The sequence below is a fragment of the Lontra canadensis genome, unplaced genomic scaffold (assembly GCF_010015895.1).
Source record: "Lontra canadensis isolate GAN:19392208 unplaced genomic scaffold, GSC_riverotter_1.0 scaffold35, whole genome shotgun sequence".
Taxonomy (NCBI): domain Eukaryota; kingdom Metazoa; phylum Chordata; class Mammalia; order Carnivora; family Mustelidae; genus Lontra; species Lontra canadensis.
Genome location: NW_022631029.1, coordinates 15,901,767 through 15,917,857, shown reverse-complemented (window position 1 = coordinate 15,917,857; position 16,091 = coordinate 15,901,767). Strand labels below are relative to the sequence as shown.

Genomic DNA, 16,091 nt, shown 5'->3' with positions numbered 1-16,091 from the left:
GTTCTGGCCAATGTTAACCAGGTCTGGCGCCCCTCCTGCCTGTCAGCTTCGGTTTCTATCAGCTGTCCCTTTCCCCTTTTCTGATCTACTCGAGTGGTTTATAGCTAATTACTATCATCAAAAATTGGTGTTTCCTATTTGGTGACTCTTTACATGTTACTGGCTTTGTTTTAGACAACATCTCAATATGCCAAGATAGTGTTCGTATACAATGTTTGTCAAAGAAAAATGATGGGTTCAAGTATCCAGTTTGTATCACCAGAAGCAAGAGGGAGACATGGTTGTGAACAGTCGGGCCTCTTTTGGGGCTTCTGTTGCAGGATACCAAGAATTTAGAGAGATATGCCGGACACCATGCTAAGTTCTAACAGTAGCTGTCACAGCAACACGGTGAGGAAGGTACTATTTGTGTGCGTGTATAATTATTGATCTTTACAGCTGAGACAACTGAGGTACAATGTTCTTGAATGCCTTGCCCAGGATCACACAACCAGTCCTCAGCAGAGCTGGGATGGATTTCCAAACAACCCGACCCAGAGCCCAACCAGTTTTTATACTTTTTTTATTTTGAACAAAGTACCTAGATTACCTACTCGAAAAGAAATGTATATGAAATCAGGAATTGAAATATTTTTTCCTCTTGAAATTTCCTGATCTATAGGGGAAAAAAAAACAAATGGAAACATCTCAAGGGCCAAGTAGCAAAGTTCTTTAAGGGAGCAGGAGGAAGCAGACCTCTGGTCTCCTGTTTCAGCCCTGGACCTGCCTCCCCGGCCTATTCATGCTTGTCAGGAATCACAAGTGGCCGCATTTTCTCCATGAGAGTGAGATGCTCAGGGGCAAAGCTGCTTTGTTGACCAGATCTGAGGGAGCAAGGGCCTGACTGAGAGACAGGATCCCTGGATTGCCAAGCTGCCAGGCCTGAGTATTTCCTTGTCACCTACCTTGCAAAGGCCTTTCTAGACAATCTCAGCTAAGCAGGTCAATCTCCCTTCACCTTGTACGTTTTCTTCGTGCCCTTTTCACAATGTGTAATCCGTGATTTGTTGGCTTGTTTAATGTCTTCTTTCCTACATAGCCTTTGAGTTTGTAAAAGCAGAGACTTCATCTGTTTGCTCACTCCTGGATCCCAAGTACCCTATGCAATTTCTGTAGGTTATTAGATACTCTAAATTTTTGTTAGAAGGAAGACTAGAAGGCTGAAAGGGGAAAAAAGAGAGAGAGAAATGTTCTTCAAATGGCCATTTTTATACCAACTTTGAAAAAAAAAATGAGTCATTCATTGAATTCTTATTTTCAGTAAGTCTTGCTTACTTACTTTTCCCCTATTCCAGATTTTTAGTATATTATGTATATTTCTAAAATTTGTCAATGAGAGTATTGAACCTAGACCCTTGCATTTTAGCAACTAAAACAGTGACAGGTCACCTGAGGCAGTGGCTCTTAAAGTATATTTATAAGCCATGAAACTTTTCTTTCAAATGAATTTCCTATGAAATTCTAACATTTATAAGAGAGAAAAGCCGAACTGCTCTGGCTAAAGGGGAAGTTAGGGTCTCAGAACCCTGCCTTGGGGCTCTGCTGAACCAGCTAAGACAGTGGTGCAGTCCTAGCCCCAGCTAGGATTAGGACCCAGGCTTCCTCCTTATCAGTGCCTTTCTGCAGAACCATTGAAGGTGGTTTTGAAGCCTTGTTCCCAGGGAGGGAGGGTCTCCCATCTTTAGACTTCTAAGATAGAAATAACGATAGCTAATATTTATTTCTTCTTTCTGTGACCCACACCTGCAAGTACCCTTTACTTCTCATAATGGCTTCTTGAGGTGCAGCTACTGTTATTCCCCGCCTTTTCCACATGAACATTGGCACTCAGAGCTGGGAAGTAATGTGCTGAACCCCCACAGCTCTAGCCCAGATGGAAAGGCTGAGATGCTTCTATAGAGTGAGAGGTATAACTGTAGTTCAGCAGCAGGGCCTGACCAATGCATAGTACTAGAAAACTTGCCCCAAGCCATATAAAAGTAAGTGCGTGGGTTAACCTTAAAAACAAAAGAGCAAGTTATTTTACCAGGAAAATGAGTTTATTTAGGAATAGCAAAGGAAGGGCAATTTGGGTCATGCACAAGGCAGCAAAGCGTAGGCAGGCGTGGAGAGCAACATTACTTTGTAGAGACAAAGGAGGACTTTGGGAGAGGCTGCTTTGAAGGAAAGTCTATTAGAATCTAAAAGCCCAAAGCAAGAGTTAAAGATGGTGACACTTCCCATTGTCTAGGCTATTGCTTGTCAGGGAGAAAATCTCCCTTCCTTCTGCTGGGGCAATAAGATGAACTTCCTCCTGCCCAGGAGCATGGCATAGGCGGCCACAGAAAGCTCGTACATGACCACCTCCCTTTCCAGGCTTCCTCACTCCATTTCAAATGAGGTCTCCCTCTACTCCTTGTCACACATGCCTTAGACCTGGACTTTGAGTCTTTGCCTTATTCAGTACGAGTCTGTGTCACAGCCACAGCTCCTGCTCAGACAGAAGCCTCGAGTGTATAAATGCCACCTTCAAGGAAACAGGCCGTGTTCTTGGAGAGCCAGGCAGCCAGCGGGACCGGCCTTGCGCTCCGGGCCCTGCGGCTGGAGGGAGAGCGGGGCGCTGCGTGCAGCTCCTCCCAGGCCGCAGCCTGCTCGCCGAATGTCAGTTACCAGGGGCACAGGCGCCCTTAACACTTGGCACAAATGTGTTTTCCTGGAGCGCATGTGAAATGTGAAAATGGGAAGTTATGATTTCAGAACTTACTCAAGAGAACTACCAAGCTGACCTTTGGAAAATAAAGCAGACTTTGCTTGAAGAATAGTTGTCAATTTGTTTTTGACATTTGTTCCTTTACAGATATGACCCTTCAATTATTCATGCTTCCCAGCTCCAAAATGGAATAATAATGACCTCTCTCGTCAGGCCTGCAGAACCGCTCCTGCAGTTTACATAGATTTTGAGTAAGAAAGACATTCAGAAGTGCTTGTGGAGTTGCCAGAATCCCATAAAAACAACATCCTTGTGCCTTCTTTATGGCAAGGCCATAGGGGATATTCCTTTATGACCATGGGTGTATCTCCCACGAGACGCAAATAGGCAGGAGATGCTGATTTTAAAGATGTAATATCCAAACTACTGGCCAAGAATTTAGGACTCATGGCTCCTTAAAGCTAAGCAGAGAGGGGGGAATCTGACCATGTGCTCTGGGCACAACAGAAGAGGCCTTCCAGAGTCTTACTTCCTTCCACACAGTTATTCGACACCCACCTGATACGATGAGTCTCAAACAGTCTTCTGAAATCTGTTTTACTGGCTATCTTACAGACATTCTGCTTCACTGAAAAACCATGGTGTCCCCAGGTGCTTGACTTGGCGCCTAGGACACAGTCCACACTTAATAAATATTTAATGAGTACTTGCACGAATCACCTGCCCATGGAAAACAGAAGGATGATTTGGTCTACTCTTTGGATCTTCCTTGTATCGTCAAGATTTATTTAAGGTTCAAAGAGACCTTCTCCCCCCTCAAAAAACAATCCTGGCAATGTAGTAGTAATAAGAGAAGCCAGCACTGGCCATGTGCCCGCCACAATGTTGGATTTTCCTGTGTTACCTCACGATGACTCCTCCCGATACTGCCAGGTGTGAGGCTATGTTATGTCCCCCACCGTACAGGTGAAGTTAAGGTCACTGCCTGAGTCACAAACCCAGAGTGTGGAGCAGGACTCTGACCCAGCCTGTCAGACCTGGCAATCTATACCCCTAACCCCCATGCTGCTACAAGGCCACAGAATTCCCACTGAGGTCAGTAAGAACCATACAACTGACGTGTCCACTGCAATTTTTTAAATCTAGGAAGTTCTCTTTCTTGAAGCTTTCTGGATAAAATAGTACTCCCTTTAGTACTCTCCTTCAACCTGTGGCATCCCCATCTCAAGGCTCCACTCCTATAATGTTCATTAGTATTCATGACATTGCAGAATCCAGAGTCCCCACCCCTTCCCATTAGTCAAGTAGCTGCTTTTGCTCTCAGATTAACCTTGAGGAAGAGAGGTATTTTCTCTTACGCAGCTATCAGAGTCTCGGGGGTGTCTTCTCTGCACGAAAGTGGTTGGGAGATGGGGGGCTGGTGATCAACGCCCTCACTAGGCTAAAGAGTGCCTTCCTTCTAGGAGTACTAGAAGTGAGCCCGGAAGTAGGGAAGTAAACACATTGCTGGTGTCTGAGGCTCTCTCTCTCATTCTAGAACTATCCCCACCTACTTATTCCCCAGATGCACCCCAGAAATGTTCCTCGTCCAAAGTGTGAGTTCAGCTTCCCTTGCTAAAATTGGGGTGAATTTTCTTCTCGCTCCAGTGTTGCCACCTTGCCTGAGATCAGGCCATTGAGACATTATGGGTTTCACAGCTCTGTAGTCTGGTTAGGGACTTCCCTGGGTGTGTAACAAAACGCATTCAGAGTCACAAGCTGCACATTTCCAAGTGCACAATTGTTTTGTAGGTTCTTTTCCCAGCTCTACTGAGATAAAATTAAAATGTAACATGGTGTAAGTTTAAGATGTAACACTGTATAAGTTTAACTCAATGATTTGATATACAAGCACACATTTGCATCACTGCACGTTTGTAAGTGGAGACTACCTGGAAAGAATGAAATTACACTAATTCCCAGTTAATCTTCCAAATCCTTCAATATGTTGTCTTAAATGGCATTTTCCAAGTAAAATATAGCCACTGGTTTATGCAAAAAGGGTGATATACTTATTTCCCAAATGAAACCTGAACTATAATCATGGCATGTTATTTGCCTTCCAAGAAACAATATGGTGTTCTAATAGAAGAAAGTATCTTTTCCTCCTTTTTATCCCATCCTTGATCATTTATCCTTCTCCCATCCCAGGACACATATTTGCCAAAAAACAAAATTCAGCAGTTTACAGTAGACTTTCCCAGGTTTTAGTGCAAGTTAATTTTGCCCTACTGCGAGAAGCGTTGGTGGGAGAGTTTGCAAGCACCTGGTGCTCTGCGGAATCTTATCTAAAATGTCATCTTTATTGATCCCGAGGCTGACTGTTTGGAATGGTGATCCCTCACCATTGAATTGTTTAAACAATAGTGTATTAGTATGCACATAAAAGTACAGTCAATCAGTTCTCAAGATCTATAAGAGAGAAAATGCATTAACTTTTTTAAAAAAAATTCTGGATGGCAGCGTCAGAAAATCGAAAATCAAGTGCAGTGTCTTGATTCAGAGATTCTAAATCTGATAAACCGGTGCCACATTACTTGTTTTCAAGCTTGAGGACTCGGCCTGCGCATACAGGTTTTCTATTATCTATGGTTAAAACGTGATAAATATAGATAATTAAGCATTTATATGAATGGATTTTCAAAAGGTGAAATGAAGGAATTGTTTGTCTGAACTGATCTAACAGAGGGGAGAGCAGCTAATATTGCTGCATTTGGTCTGGCTCTGCTGGCTTTTCTTCTATTATTGCTGTTAACTGATTTCAAAGTGGATGAAGCTGGAAGTTTGTAAATAGATTATTATCTGAAAGGCAATTTTATTTCACTGGAAATGACTTTATTATGTGGAGAAGAGTAAAAATGTAATTTGGACCCCTGTCCAGATGCTCTTAGTCTGGTAGCAGAGAATGGTTTTATTTGTTAATTTGTCCTTTTAGAGTTCCTGTAGCCAGTCTTTCAATAGAGCAATTTAGCATTTGGGGGAAAAACAAACCCTGCACCATTCAAGAATATAATTGAAAATTACCCCATACCCATGCACAATAATTACCTTTCAAAACATTTCCCATTGCTTGACATCATAGTGGTAATTGCTTAATGATATTATAATTTCATTACGTAGGGATTACAATGGCTTAAAATGATGTAAATTGGAGGCATTGAAAATTAAGTTATAATGAAAACAAAACCTTTTATGCAAGTTTAAAGCACTTATTTCAATGTAAAATTATACATAATGTCACCCAATTTTTGTACCAGTGTCATTGTTGGTAGAGTTTTAAAATTCATCCATTTAAACCTTTAGTACTAAAAACCACAAAACCTGCTTTAGTCCCATGGCTATAATGCATGAGGTTCCAGTTTTATGGTTATACGTATTGGAACGAATGCATTTACATAGCAGTTACCGCTTCAGTTTGTATGCATTATGTAGCAAAACCCCTACTAATGAATTGGATCCACATCGATCCCTTTGCAGTTGGGTGATAAAGACCCATGGCCCATTACAACTGTTATTTTCATCTAGAAAGATTCTTGACTGGTAGTAAAATGTATTGAGTTTTCTAACTTAATAGCGCCAGCTTAAAATTTTATCTTTTTGGAAAGTACCAGCTCCAGAGCGCGCTCAACAGTAATATGGTATGTCACTTACTTGCCAGAGGTCAGAATGTCCCCCAGTGTGTGGATGGAGTAAAAACAAAGCACGGACAAAGACCTCCGAGATGGGTTGACTTATCATTACTTACCTCGATGATCCATGATTTTAACATTACACCTGATGGGAAAATTCATTTTACTTTTAAAAAATACACCATTTTTGGTTTAAGTACTCTTTTTACTTAAAGATGAATTCTTGATAATGTCCTTTATGAAGCTAGTTGGGGGTCTTTGTATTTCATTCAAATCCACTATTTTTTTTTCCTCTTGGTCGTAAAAAAATCAAACAGGCACAGTTTGGAGATGGGGAATAAGGTATAAGTGAACACACCCCTTTTGTGTCTAACTCGGCTATCTTCAGTTTTTCGTGATGACAATTATAACAACATTTATTGAATATTCACTGTGTGTGTGTGGAGTCTTACTGAGCATCTTACTGAGTTCTCATAGGTACTATCACAAGTAGGATTACTGTCCTCGCATGAGGAGACTAAGGCTCAGAGTGCTGAATTTTCCCAGGGTCCCGCAGCTACCAAGTGGTAGAATGGGATTTGGACCCAGGTCTGTCTGACTCCATTGTCTCCGTGTGATGCTGTCCATCTCCACGAAGCCTTATCTTAGGACTCTAAGCTTTATCAGTGTTTTTGTTCTGAGTGACTAAGCAATTTATAACCTGTAGTTCGTGATTTATTTCAAGGTTGTCATTATCCTTAAGAGTAACAGTAACGATCATTTGTTGCAGGGTCCAGTTTCGTCTCCCACAAAACCCTGTGAAACAGGCAGTATTATTTCCATTTGGTAAATAAGGAAATGAGGGTCCAGTGAGGCAGAGTAACCCATAATTGCCCAAAGGTCATTTGGGTAGGCAGCCTCTGAGCTCTCTCCCATCCCGTCGGCGGGATCCTAGGGCCCAGGGCTCTCTCAGCCACTCTGCAGTTGCAACTTCCATCCCCCTGCCACTAATCTTCACTAGCTGCTTTTGTTTTGTGTATGAATGTCACATCCACACCTAGACGTAGTACAAATTTAATAGACATCATCATGTAGCCTGCACGCATAAGTTACTTATTGTTTCTGTTCTCTGAAGAAGCCTAAATAAGAAAAGGATGATGGGTTGAATATGTGAAGATAAAGGACACATGCACACCCTCCTTTTGATGTGCAGAAGTGACCTAAAGGGGGTCATCTTTCACAAGAAACAACCACTTAAAAAGCATTCCCAACTTCTCCTACTTAAAGGAAGAAGGTGGAGGCAGGACCCTGGGGCCCACTCTTCAGGTAACAATAGAAGGTAAAGGAAAAGCAGCCTGCCTTCTCTGATTTCCTGTTCTTAATTAGAAACCGTACAGGGTGCTCAGGTCAGCTGCCACCATTAACGTGGCCATTAGCAAAGTCCTGTCATACTTCAAGGACGTAAGCCACTGCAGCCAAGAGTCACAGAAACTCATCAAAGGCACCGCGGGGATCACTGGATCTGGTCCTGCCCTGTGCACAATAAAATCTGACACAAGTGGTCGCCCCAGTCCCTGCGTCACCCTCCCCAGGGTCTACCTCCCATTTCCTGGTCTGCTCTATGGTTTAGAAAATTCTTCCTTGTGCTGAGCCAAAATCTGGCTCCTCATAACTTCCCCTCATTGATCCTCTTGCTTCCTCCTGGAACCCCACAGAATCGTCTTAACTTTTTTCTCATTTACCACCCTTGATGTTCTTGAGGCCAGAAGGGCTGCTGTAACCGCAAGCTTTGTCTTTTCTGGAGTTAATAAGCCCGGATTTTGTCTCTGCCCTCCCACATGGACTCTCATCTTTCTCTGTGATCTTTGAAGTGTGAGAAATGAAATTTCTTTTGTTTCCAAACCTGAGTTTTTCAAATGTAGGACACCTTTACAATTTGACACCTTTACAATGAGTTACGCTCTTCGATGTTTAAATCCCCATAACATAATGGCTCCCAACTGAATGTGTTCCACCACCTTCTTAAGGAAAGCAGGGCACCAGTATGGTAGAAAGAATGCAGAACTGAGAGTCTGGAAACCCAGGTTCATCCCTGACTCTGCCTCTGACTTGGCAAGTGACCTCAGGTGAGCTGGTGAGCTCTGCAGACCCTGCTTCCCTCGTCTGTCAGATGGGCACCATGACTCCTGCCTGTTTCCCAGAGGGTCAAGTGAGCTCCTGCATGGGGAAGTGCTTTGTAAACCGTCAAGGGCTCCACCAGTTGAGGTGTTAGTCAGTGAGGCGGCGGCTCCGAGTCCTCCATCCAGCCCCACTTTTGAAGGACTGCATGCACTGCGTGTAGCCCATGAGAGTCAGTTGGCTGCTCTTGGGTTTTGCCCAAGTCGCTGCACACTCTTTGAGAACAGCACCTTCTTCTTCAACCATCTCATCCCCAGCACCCCACTCAGTGCCTGGTGCAGGGGCAATCATGCTTTAGGTCTTTGAATGGTCAGAGGAATGGCTGTAGTAGAATCTCAGCCCCTGACCTCACCATCTTGGCCCCGCTCCCTGGGACTTAACTCAGGCTTGTCACTGTCCTGACAGGATCCATGCACCAGCTCTGTCTGACTTTGGCTGGGAAAGATGGAGTCCCACCACCTTCCCATACTCTGGGGAGTGACACTTATAACCACAGGCTTCTTTTTCACAATCATGTATTCCCCCTTTCCAGAAACATCCGTATTAACTGATCCTCTGTTACATGTCAGCCTTACCCCAGGCCCACAGCCGAGCCCCTCTGAAAGTAACCCTGGTGAGCTCACAGCCCCAGAGTCTGGGTGTTCTCTGGTTCTCAGAAGCCTGTGCTCAGGAAGAGAGAGGGGTGTTCTAATCAGCCCTCCTTCCTGCTCTGATCTTCTCCAGCTCAGGGATGTCTTACCTTCCCAGCTTCGGGACTCCTATTATGTGCTTTTCAGAAGTACTCAGGAGGCACTCGCTTGCTGGAGGCGGCCTCGAGTGTACAAGTACTTAGCACAGCTCTGGGCACATATAAGGTGCTCAAGAAAGATCTTACAAAAACCTTTTTTTTTTTTTTTCATTCCATAGCATGTGTTAGAAACCAACCAAAACTGCTAATAACTTAGGCGGCAGGAGTTCCTCCAAAATGCCTAAATAGTTGTCACAGAGACAAACATGAAGCCATGTCCGTGTGACGAGCAAACGTGACAGATGTTCCTACCACTGATGAAATTACCCATCACCTGATAGTTTTCTGTACGTGTTCTTTGCTTTGTGTGTCTTGTGTTCCTAAACAACATTATCATTTTAATTTGGGTTTACTTGGTAGCACTTTTAGGGTACATTCATACAGTGCTGGCCCACAGTGAAGTCTGGAACTGTCGCCCCCATCTTGAATCCCGCTCGTATCCTTGCCCGTGAGTCCCTTGGCCATGTCCCTTTCTTCTCTTCCTCCCTGCCCAGCCTCCGCACTCAGCTTTTCTTGTCTTTCAGAGTGAAGCCGAAGCCAGCCCTGTCTGATGCTGTGAGCAGAGTCTGCATGTCTGCCGTGCCCCTCCATTTTGGCCTTGACATTCTACCTCTCCCAGGAGGGTTGGAGGGCCCTGCGTTCTTGCCCTTCTGCCCCGGCGGTCAGGAGTTCCGGGCCAGGCAGGCGGCTAACGTGTCTGTGGTTCCCCTCCCCGCAGGTGAAGAAGACCCCAGTGTGGAAGAGGACGAGGAAGTGCTGACTCTGCTCTATGACCCGTGTCTGAACTGCTACTTTGATCCCCAGACGGGGAAATACTATGAGCTGGTATGAAGCCTTCCTCCGGGGCCTAGAATGGCCATGCCCAGGTGGGGCAGGCGAGCCGTGCTGACCATGACGTTGGCCCCACAGTGCATGTGTCGGGCAGGCTCCCAGAATCCAGAGTAACTGAGAGAAATGAAGTTGTTTTGTAAATAACATTTGGTGTTAAGGATGCCTACTTTGTAGATGCATGTGATTATTTTTTTTTTTTTTGGCAGTGAAATAATTAATACAGAGACAAGATTTTAGAACTTCGAATTGGTTCTTACTGGTTAGTTCTCATCCTACATATCATTTTTTATTGCCTATAATCTTACGGAAGCAAATTAAGAGTTATTAATTCAAATGTTTTGCAGTGTTAATCTGTAAATGATGGCTTGATACACAGAAAATGTATTCTTGTTTCAAAGATATTTGGGTACCTTTTATTACCTATTTGTATTAAAAATAAAGTATGATGGTCAAAAGAATACCTTTTAAACTGCCTTCTTTTATTTGCCTTGCTTGCATTCTTCACCAGAATATTCCAAGATAATATTTACCCTTCCTTAGGCTCTCAAGAAAAGGAAACACTGTGACCTGGTCAGACTTTATGATCGAATTTTTTAGCACTGGCCCCACTGTTCCATTTCATTAAGGTTCATCTAGAGTTTGCCAAAGATCAAAACATTACTAATCACTTAAGCTGATTAGCACAGTGCTGTGCTTTTTTGGTTTGGGGTTTTGCGTTTTTTTTGTTTTTACCAATTATCTCTAAATTCTAATGTTATGATCCAAATCTAGCTCCGTGGATCCAGATTTAAAAAGTCACCCATTTGAACACCGCCCACACCTCACCACTTCTGGGACTTGGCCTGGAGAAACGAAGGCTCTGTCACTATAATTCTGCCTGCTGTGTCACCAGGAAGAAATCGTGCACTTCCTGAGTTTGAGGAGACGGCCTTGAATTGTGTGCCAAGTATATTAATATTGAGCTCAAGGAAGTACTTATATTAGCTGGAATATTTTGTTATTTAATAAAGATTTTTTAATAAAGAAGAGTACCATTGGAGATGAAAAATTGCTGGTTTACAATTGGATTTAATGGTAGGACTATAATTTCGTTTAATGTTGCTTGATAGAGGAAATAAGAGCTCTTTTTTCAGGAAGAGATTTGGGCTCCTGTTCAAAGGATCATACATTATTTAGAACCATCTTTCTGTTTGATAAGCTTTTAATCCTATTGTTCACAACATATACCTTTGTTAGGATTTTTTTTCCCCAAGATGTTCATACTTACAAAATGCAAATAAATAACTGAGGTTTCAGAAAGCATAGAGAATGATAAAATAGTTGGACTATCTTGGTTATGACCTTGAAGATTGGAGTAGGACCTGGAGAGTCCTGGAAACTGCCTTAATCTCAGAACCATCCACATAAATAGAGGAGTCAACTAAAGGTCTGTGCTAGTTAAGACATGTAGTTATAAATATCAAAAACACCCTGAGCTAAGATATCCTTAAGTATACAAGAGTATCTCATGAGCCCCAAAACAGAATGCTACAAACCTCCATGTGATTTGAGCTGGGACCTAGAAAACTGTTCTGGGATTCTTAAATCACAAGCAGCAGACAGCCTTGATCTCAGAATTCAAAAACTTGTTGAACAATCAGACCATAGAAGACAAGAATCTGGACAGCTCCAGAGATCCTGGAGCAGAAACTAACAGTTTCTCCCAACAATGGTCACCAAAATGACAGCGCCACCTTCTTCTGCTTCATCTCTGCTCAAAGAGCAAAGGCTGGTAGGCTAGATTTGTTAATTATCTCCAGGGCCACAAGGAATGGGAGTGAGATAGTCCCTGAAGAATAAAGCACTGTTAACAAAATGGGGAGGGAGGCCAACCAAGCAAAAATGGGAGTCTTAGAAGCATTGTCTTTACCACTCACCTCCAATTTGTTTGCAAAACGAGTTTTCTCTCCCCATAATTCTCAGCTACTCAGCTACTCCATCTGCCAGAACATTCAGCCATTCCACAGCTCATACATCCAACCACAAAGAGATAGGGACTCTGAATTTCAACTTAGAAATCCCAGACTTGTATTCTGGTTGGCCACTGCTCCAGTGGCCACCAGAACCCTCTGGTGTGGATGGGGAGAGGAAGGCAATTAATTTGTTTCTTATGAAACAAAAGGTATCTACCACAAGCTCTTACCCACTTTTTTCATTTTACTTGCCTTTTTTCTTTAAGGAGTATGTTCATTTTCTGTTCAGGTGTTTTCCTTTTTTTTTTTTTTTTAAGGTTTTTTTATTTGAGAGAGAGAGAGAGAGCAAGCACATGCATGAACAGGGGAGGGGCAGAGGGAGAGGAAGAGAATTTCAGGAAGACTCCGTGTAGAACATGGAGCCTGATGGGCTCAATCCCACAACCCTGAGATCATGACCTGAGCCAAAATCAAGAGTTAGGTGTTTAACCTACTGAACACCCAGGTGCCCCTTCGCTGAGGCAATTTCTACGGAAGAGTTGAAAAATAAAAACAGATGTGTTTCATACTGCTAATTTTAAACGAAAGTCATATAAGCAGTTAACTTGGAAATTCATTGACTGGGCTATACTGCTTCCCTGGTCATCAAATTTTGCTGCATATTAGAATCTCCTGAGAAGTTTATAAACATACTGGCGCCTGGGTTACACCCCCAAAGAGTCTGATTTGATTAGTCTCAGGTGCGATCTGGGCACTGGACATTTTTAAAACCTCCCCTGGCAATTCTAATGTGCTATAATGCTTGAGAATCGTTGCTAGAGATCAGATCCAACATGATGAGGGGGGAGAAGATTTGCCTGATGGCAGATGTTTCAGTAGGGAAGAGTGGTTTAGTTTCCACTTCCAAGAACTTGATTTCTACCTTTCTAATCAAATGTGGACTGAACATTATATCTGAAACTAGCGATAATCTGGTATCCGTTTTGGGACTGACTCAGTTTGTTTCATATAATTTGGGATGCAACTTGCGAGTGACTTTAGGTCTTCAGTCCCTAAATTATTTAACTACAGATCCCAGGTAATGAGAATTATGGAAAAACAACAGTCAGCCAATACGCAGCATCAGATCAATGATTTAGCTTCTCTGGCGATTATAACTTCTCTCTCCAATTAATTTAATTTTACATTATATTAAAGGAAAATACTGCCATATGCAAAATACATAGATGCTTTTGCATAATAACTTGCCCTATTGTGTTTCTCCGTATTTTTAGATTAGCTTCATTTAAATCAGTCATTTCAACCACATCTTGATTTTTTTAAAGTGCAAACTGTGTTTAATAACCAAGAATAGTGCAATCACAGATTGTACAACCTGAAGGACAATTAATTAAAAGAACTAATTTTAAAGTTGCCCTTTGGCTTTAATTAAAGATCAAGCTGCTGAAAGTTTCTGGACTATTTGCGAGGAGAAAAAAAGACTTGAATGACAGCAAATACAGTACTAAAACTGCTTTCATCCAGGTTGCCCCCATGACTCTCAATCTTCAATCACAACGGCCAGATTAATGAGGACTAGAAATCACCTATGCACAGATGGTTGTATTACAGGATTTCTATTCCATACACCATTCCTTTTGCACTCCAGAAAAGTTGGTCATGAAGAGAATTCCAGCAAATCCTATCTTCCTTTCTTCTCCCATTATAATAGTTGGGGTAGAATCATCTAGTTGGGCCTTGAAAGAACAATCAACATGATTTCTTTACACTCTGATTTTATAATAGTGAAAGAGTTTCAGATTGGGAAGGTAATTGTCCAAAGGCACTCAGCTGTAGAAGGGAAAATCAAAACCATGGCTCCTCACTTCCAACCCAGTTGTGTTCCCACCCTGAGGGAATGAAGGTGAAAATTCAAATGACAGAGTCAGGTGGACATCACAGACACAATACAGGGGTTGCCAGAGGACATTAACACCCTGCCAGAGGTTGGGCTCTCTGGTTCCTTCTCTTTTGCTCTGTGCAGATTCTTTCTTCCTTCCATGGTCAGCCTTCACACCTCAACGATCAGCATTCCCACAGTGTGTTTCAAGAAACAAATACTATTCAATGTTAACAAACTTCATGAGTTTGGGAAAGAAGCCCATGGTCGAACAATGTTGGATTAACAGCAGAGAAGCAGAATGGATATTTGTCTTAACTGGAGAAATTCTCAATGGCTTCAATAAATTAACACACAGAGGGAATGTCCATAAAGGACACTTCTCAAATTTCTTTGTGCTCAGAACCCTTTTGCAATAGAACATCTCGAGGGGCTTATCCACCCACAGAACCTCTTTGGAGAAATGCTGCAGAATATCGTCTTCCTCCTCTTCAGGACTGCGAGCCCTGACCTCCACCACAACTCCCAGAAATGTGTCTCCCAAGTGGGGGGGTTGGTTGGGAGAGTGTGCATGTGTTGCTCGGTGATGACCGTGGGTTTTTTGCTGTTTGGTTTGGTTTTGCCCAGATATTTCACAAATCCCTGGCCACACTACAGGATTAGTCATCAGACCCACTTTTTGTCTGAAACAAGGTATGCTGGGGGCACCTAGGTGGCTCAGTGGGTTAAGCCTCTGCCTTCGGTTCAGGTCATAATCTCAGGGTCCTGGGATCAAGCCCCTCATCGGGCTCTCTGCTCAGCAGGGAGCCTGCGTCCCCCTCTCTCTCTGCCTGCCTCTCTACCTACTTGTGATCTCTCTCTCTCTCTCTCTGTGTCAAATAAATAAATAAATAAATAATCTTTTAAAAAATTAAAAGATTAAAAAATAAAACAAGGTATGCTGACTCCTAAACTTTCCTTAAGTCAGAAACTTCAGTCACCTAAGATGAAGAAATTTTCTTCCTCATGCTTTAAATTATACAAAATTATAACCGTAGGTAATACAGTTAACTTACAACAAAGGATAAATCTAAGCTAACATTCATTCATCATGAATATTGGAGCTTTACATCTTAACAAATATTTTGGTTCTGGTTTGGGTGGTTTTAATATAATTTAAAATCACATTAAGTCAAAATAATTTGACTTATAAGAATTAAATAACCAATAAACATGGGCCACAGATAACACTAATTTTTACTGATGACATATTCTTCTGTACTTAATCACCTGTAACCCTGGGAAGCATTACCCAAGTGTGGGAAATGGTATTGATCGGTTTTTATCAGCCCAACTTATCATTGTCAATGTTGGTGCTGAACCTGGCAAGATGTAAGCATATGAACTTGCTCCTAATGATAATAAGTATTGCCAATGGTTCAACCTGTAGATCAGGAGAAATTATCTCTAATTTGCTATAAAAGATACTTCCAAAGGCATGGTGGTGGGAGGGAGGATGCCCTGGGACCTTAATAATTGAGATAAGCCCAATCATCTAGGCATATTTGGCTTAAGAAGTCCAGAAGGGGAAATCACTTTTTGTTCATTTCTGATATTATGCTGTTCTGAAATATAATTTTTATTAATGATGGAGTTTTAATAATCCATAAATAAATCATGAGATGGGATTAAAATCATTTCCAGTTTTGCTTTGCATCTTCCCAAACTCAAGATTATCTTAATTAAAGAAAGTCAATCAAAATTCCACTCTGTTTTTCCTGCAACATGCAAAAGTGCTTCATTCGTTTCAAACCCTGGAAACTTAAAAACCTTTTAGCCAAGTCAATTGAAAAGAGCTTTCCTTTTCCTTTAAAACCTTTGGCTGGTCAAAGAAATTGATAGCATCTTTCTGTGGGCCAATTCTAGTAAGCAGAATATCTTTTCACCCTTAATTCTTGTCTTCTCTTTGACTTTTAACATCTAAATATTTCTAAAATTCATCTAGGTGCTCAGGTCTGCACAATATACTTATAATACCTTTCAATTCGCTTATTTCAAAAGGTTTTTTTTCTTTTAGGTCAGGTACTTTTCAAGAACATCTACCATCACC

At 42.1% G+C, this 16,091-nt stretch overlaps 1 protein-coding gene across 5 annotated transcripts in view; it reads left to right on the top strand.

Annotated features, from left to right (window-relative positions):
• Positions 1 to 10,335, top strand: part of CFAP20DC (CFAP20 domain containing) — a 251,483-nt gene extending 241,148 nt beyond the window's left edge. For all 5 annotated transcript variants that reach the window (XM_032868454.1, XM_032868452.1, XM_032868453.1 and 2 more), the window contains one exon: positions 10,059 to 10,335. In XM_032868454.1, coding sequence (XP_032724345.1) covers positions 10,059 to 10,171 — 113 coding nt within the window. In that variant the 3' untranslated portion in view covers positions 10,172 to 10,335. The remainder of the gene's footprint in view (positions 1 to 10,058) is intronic.
• The last annotated feature ends 5,756 nt before the right edge of the window (positions 10,336 to 16,091 follow it).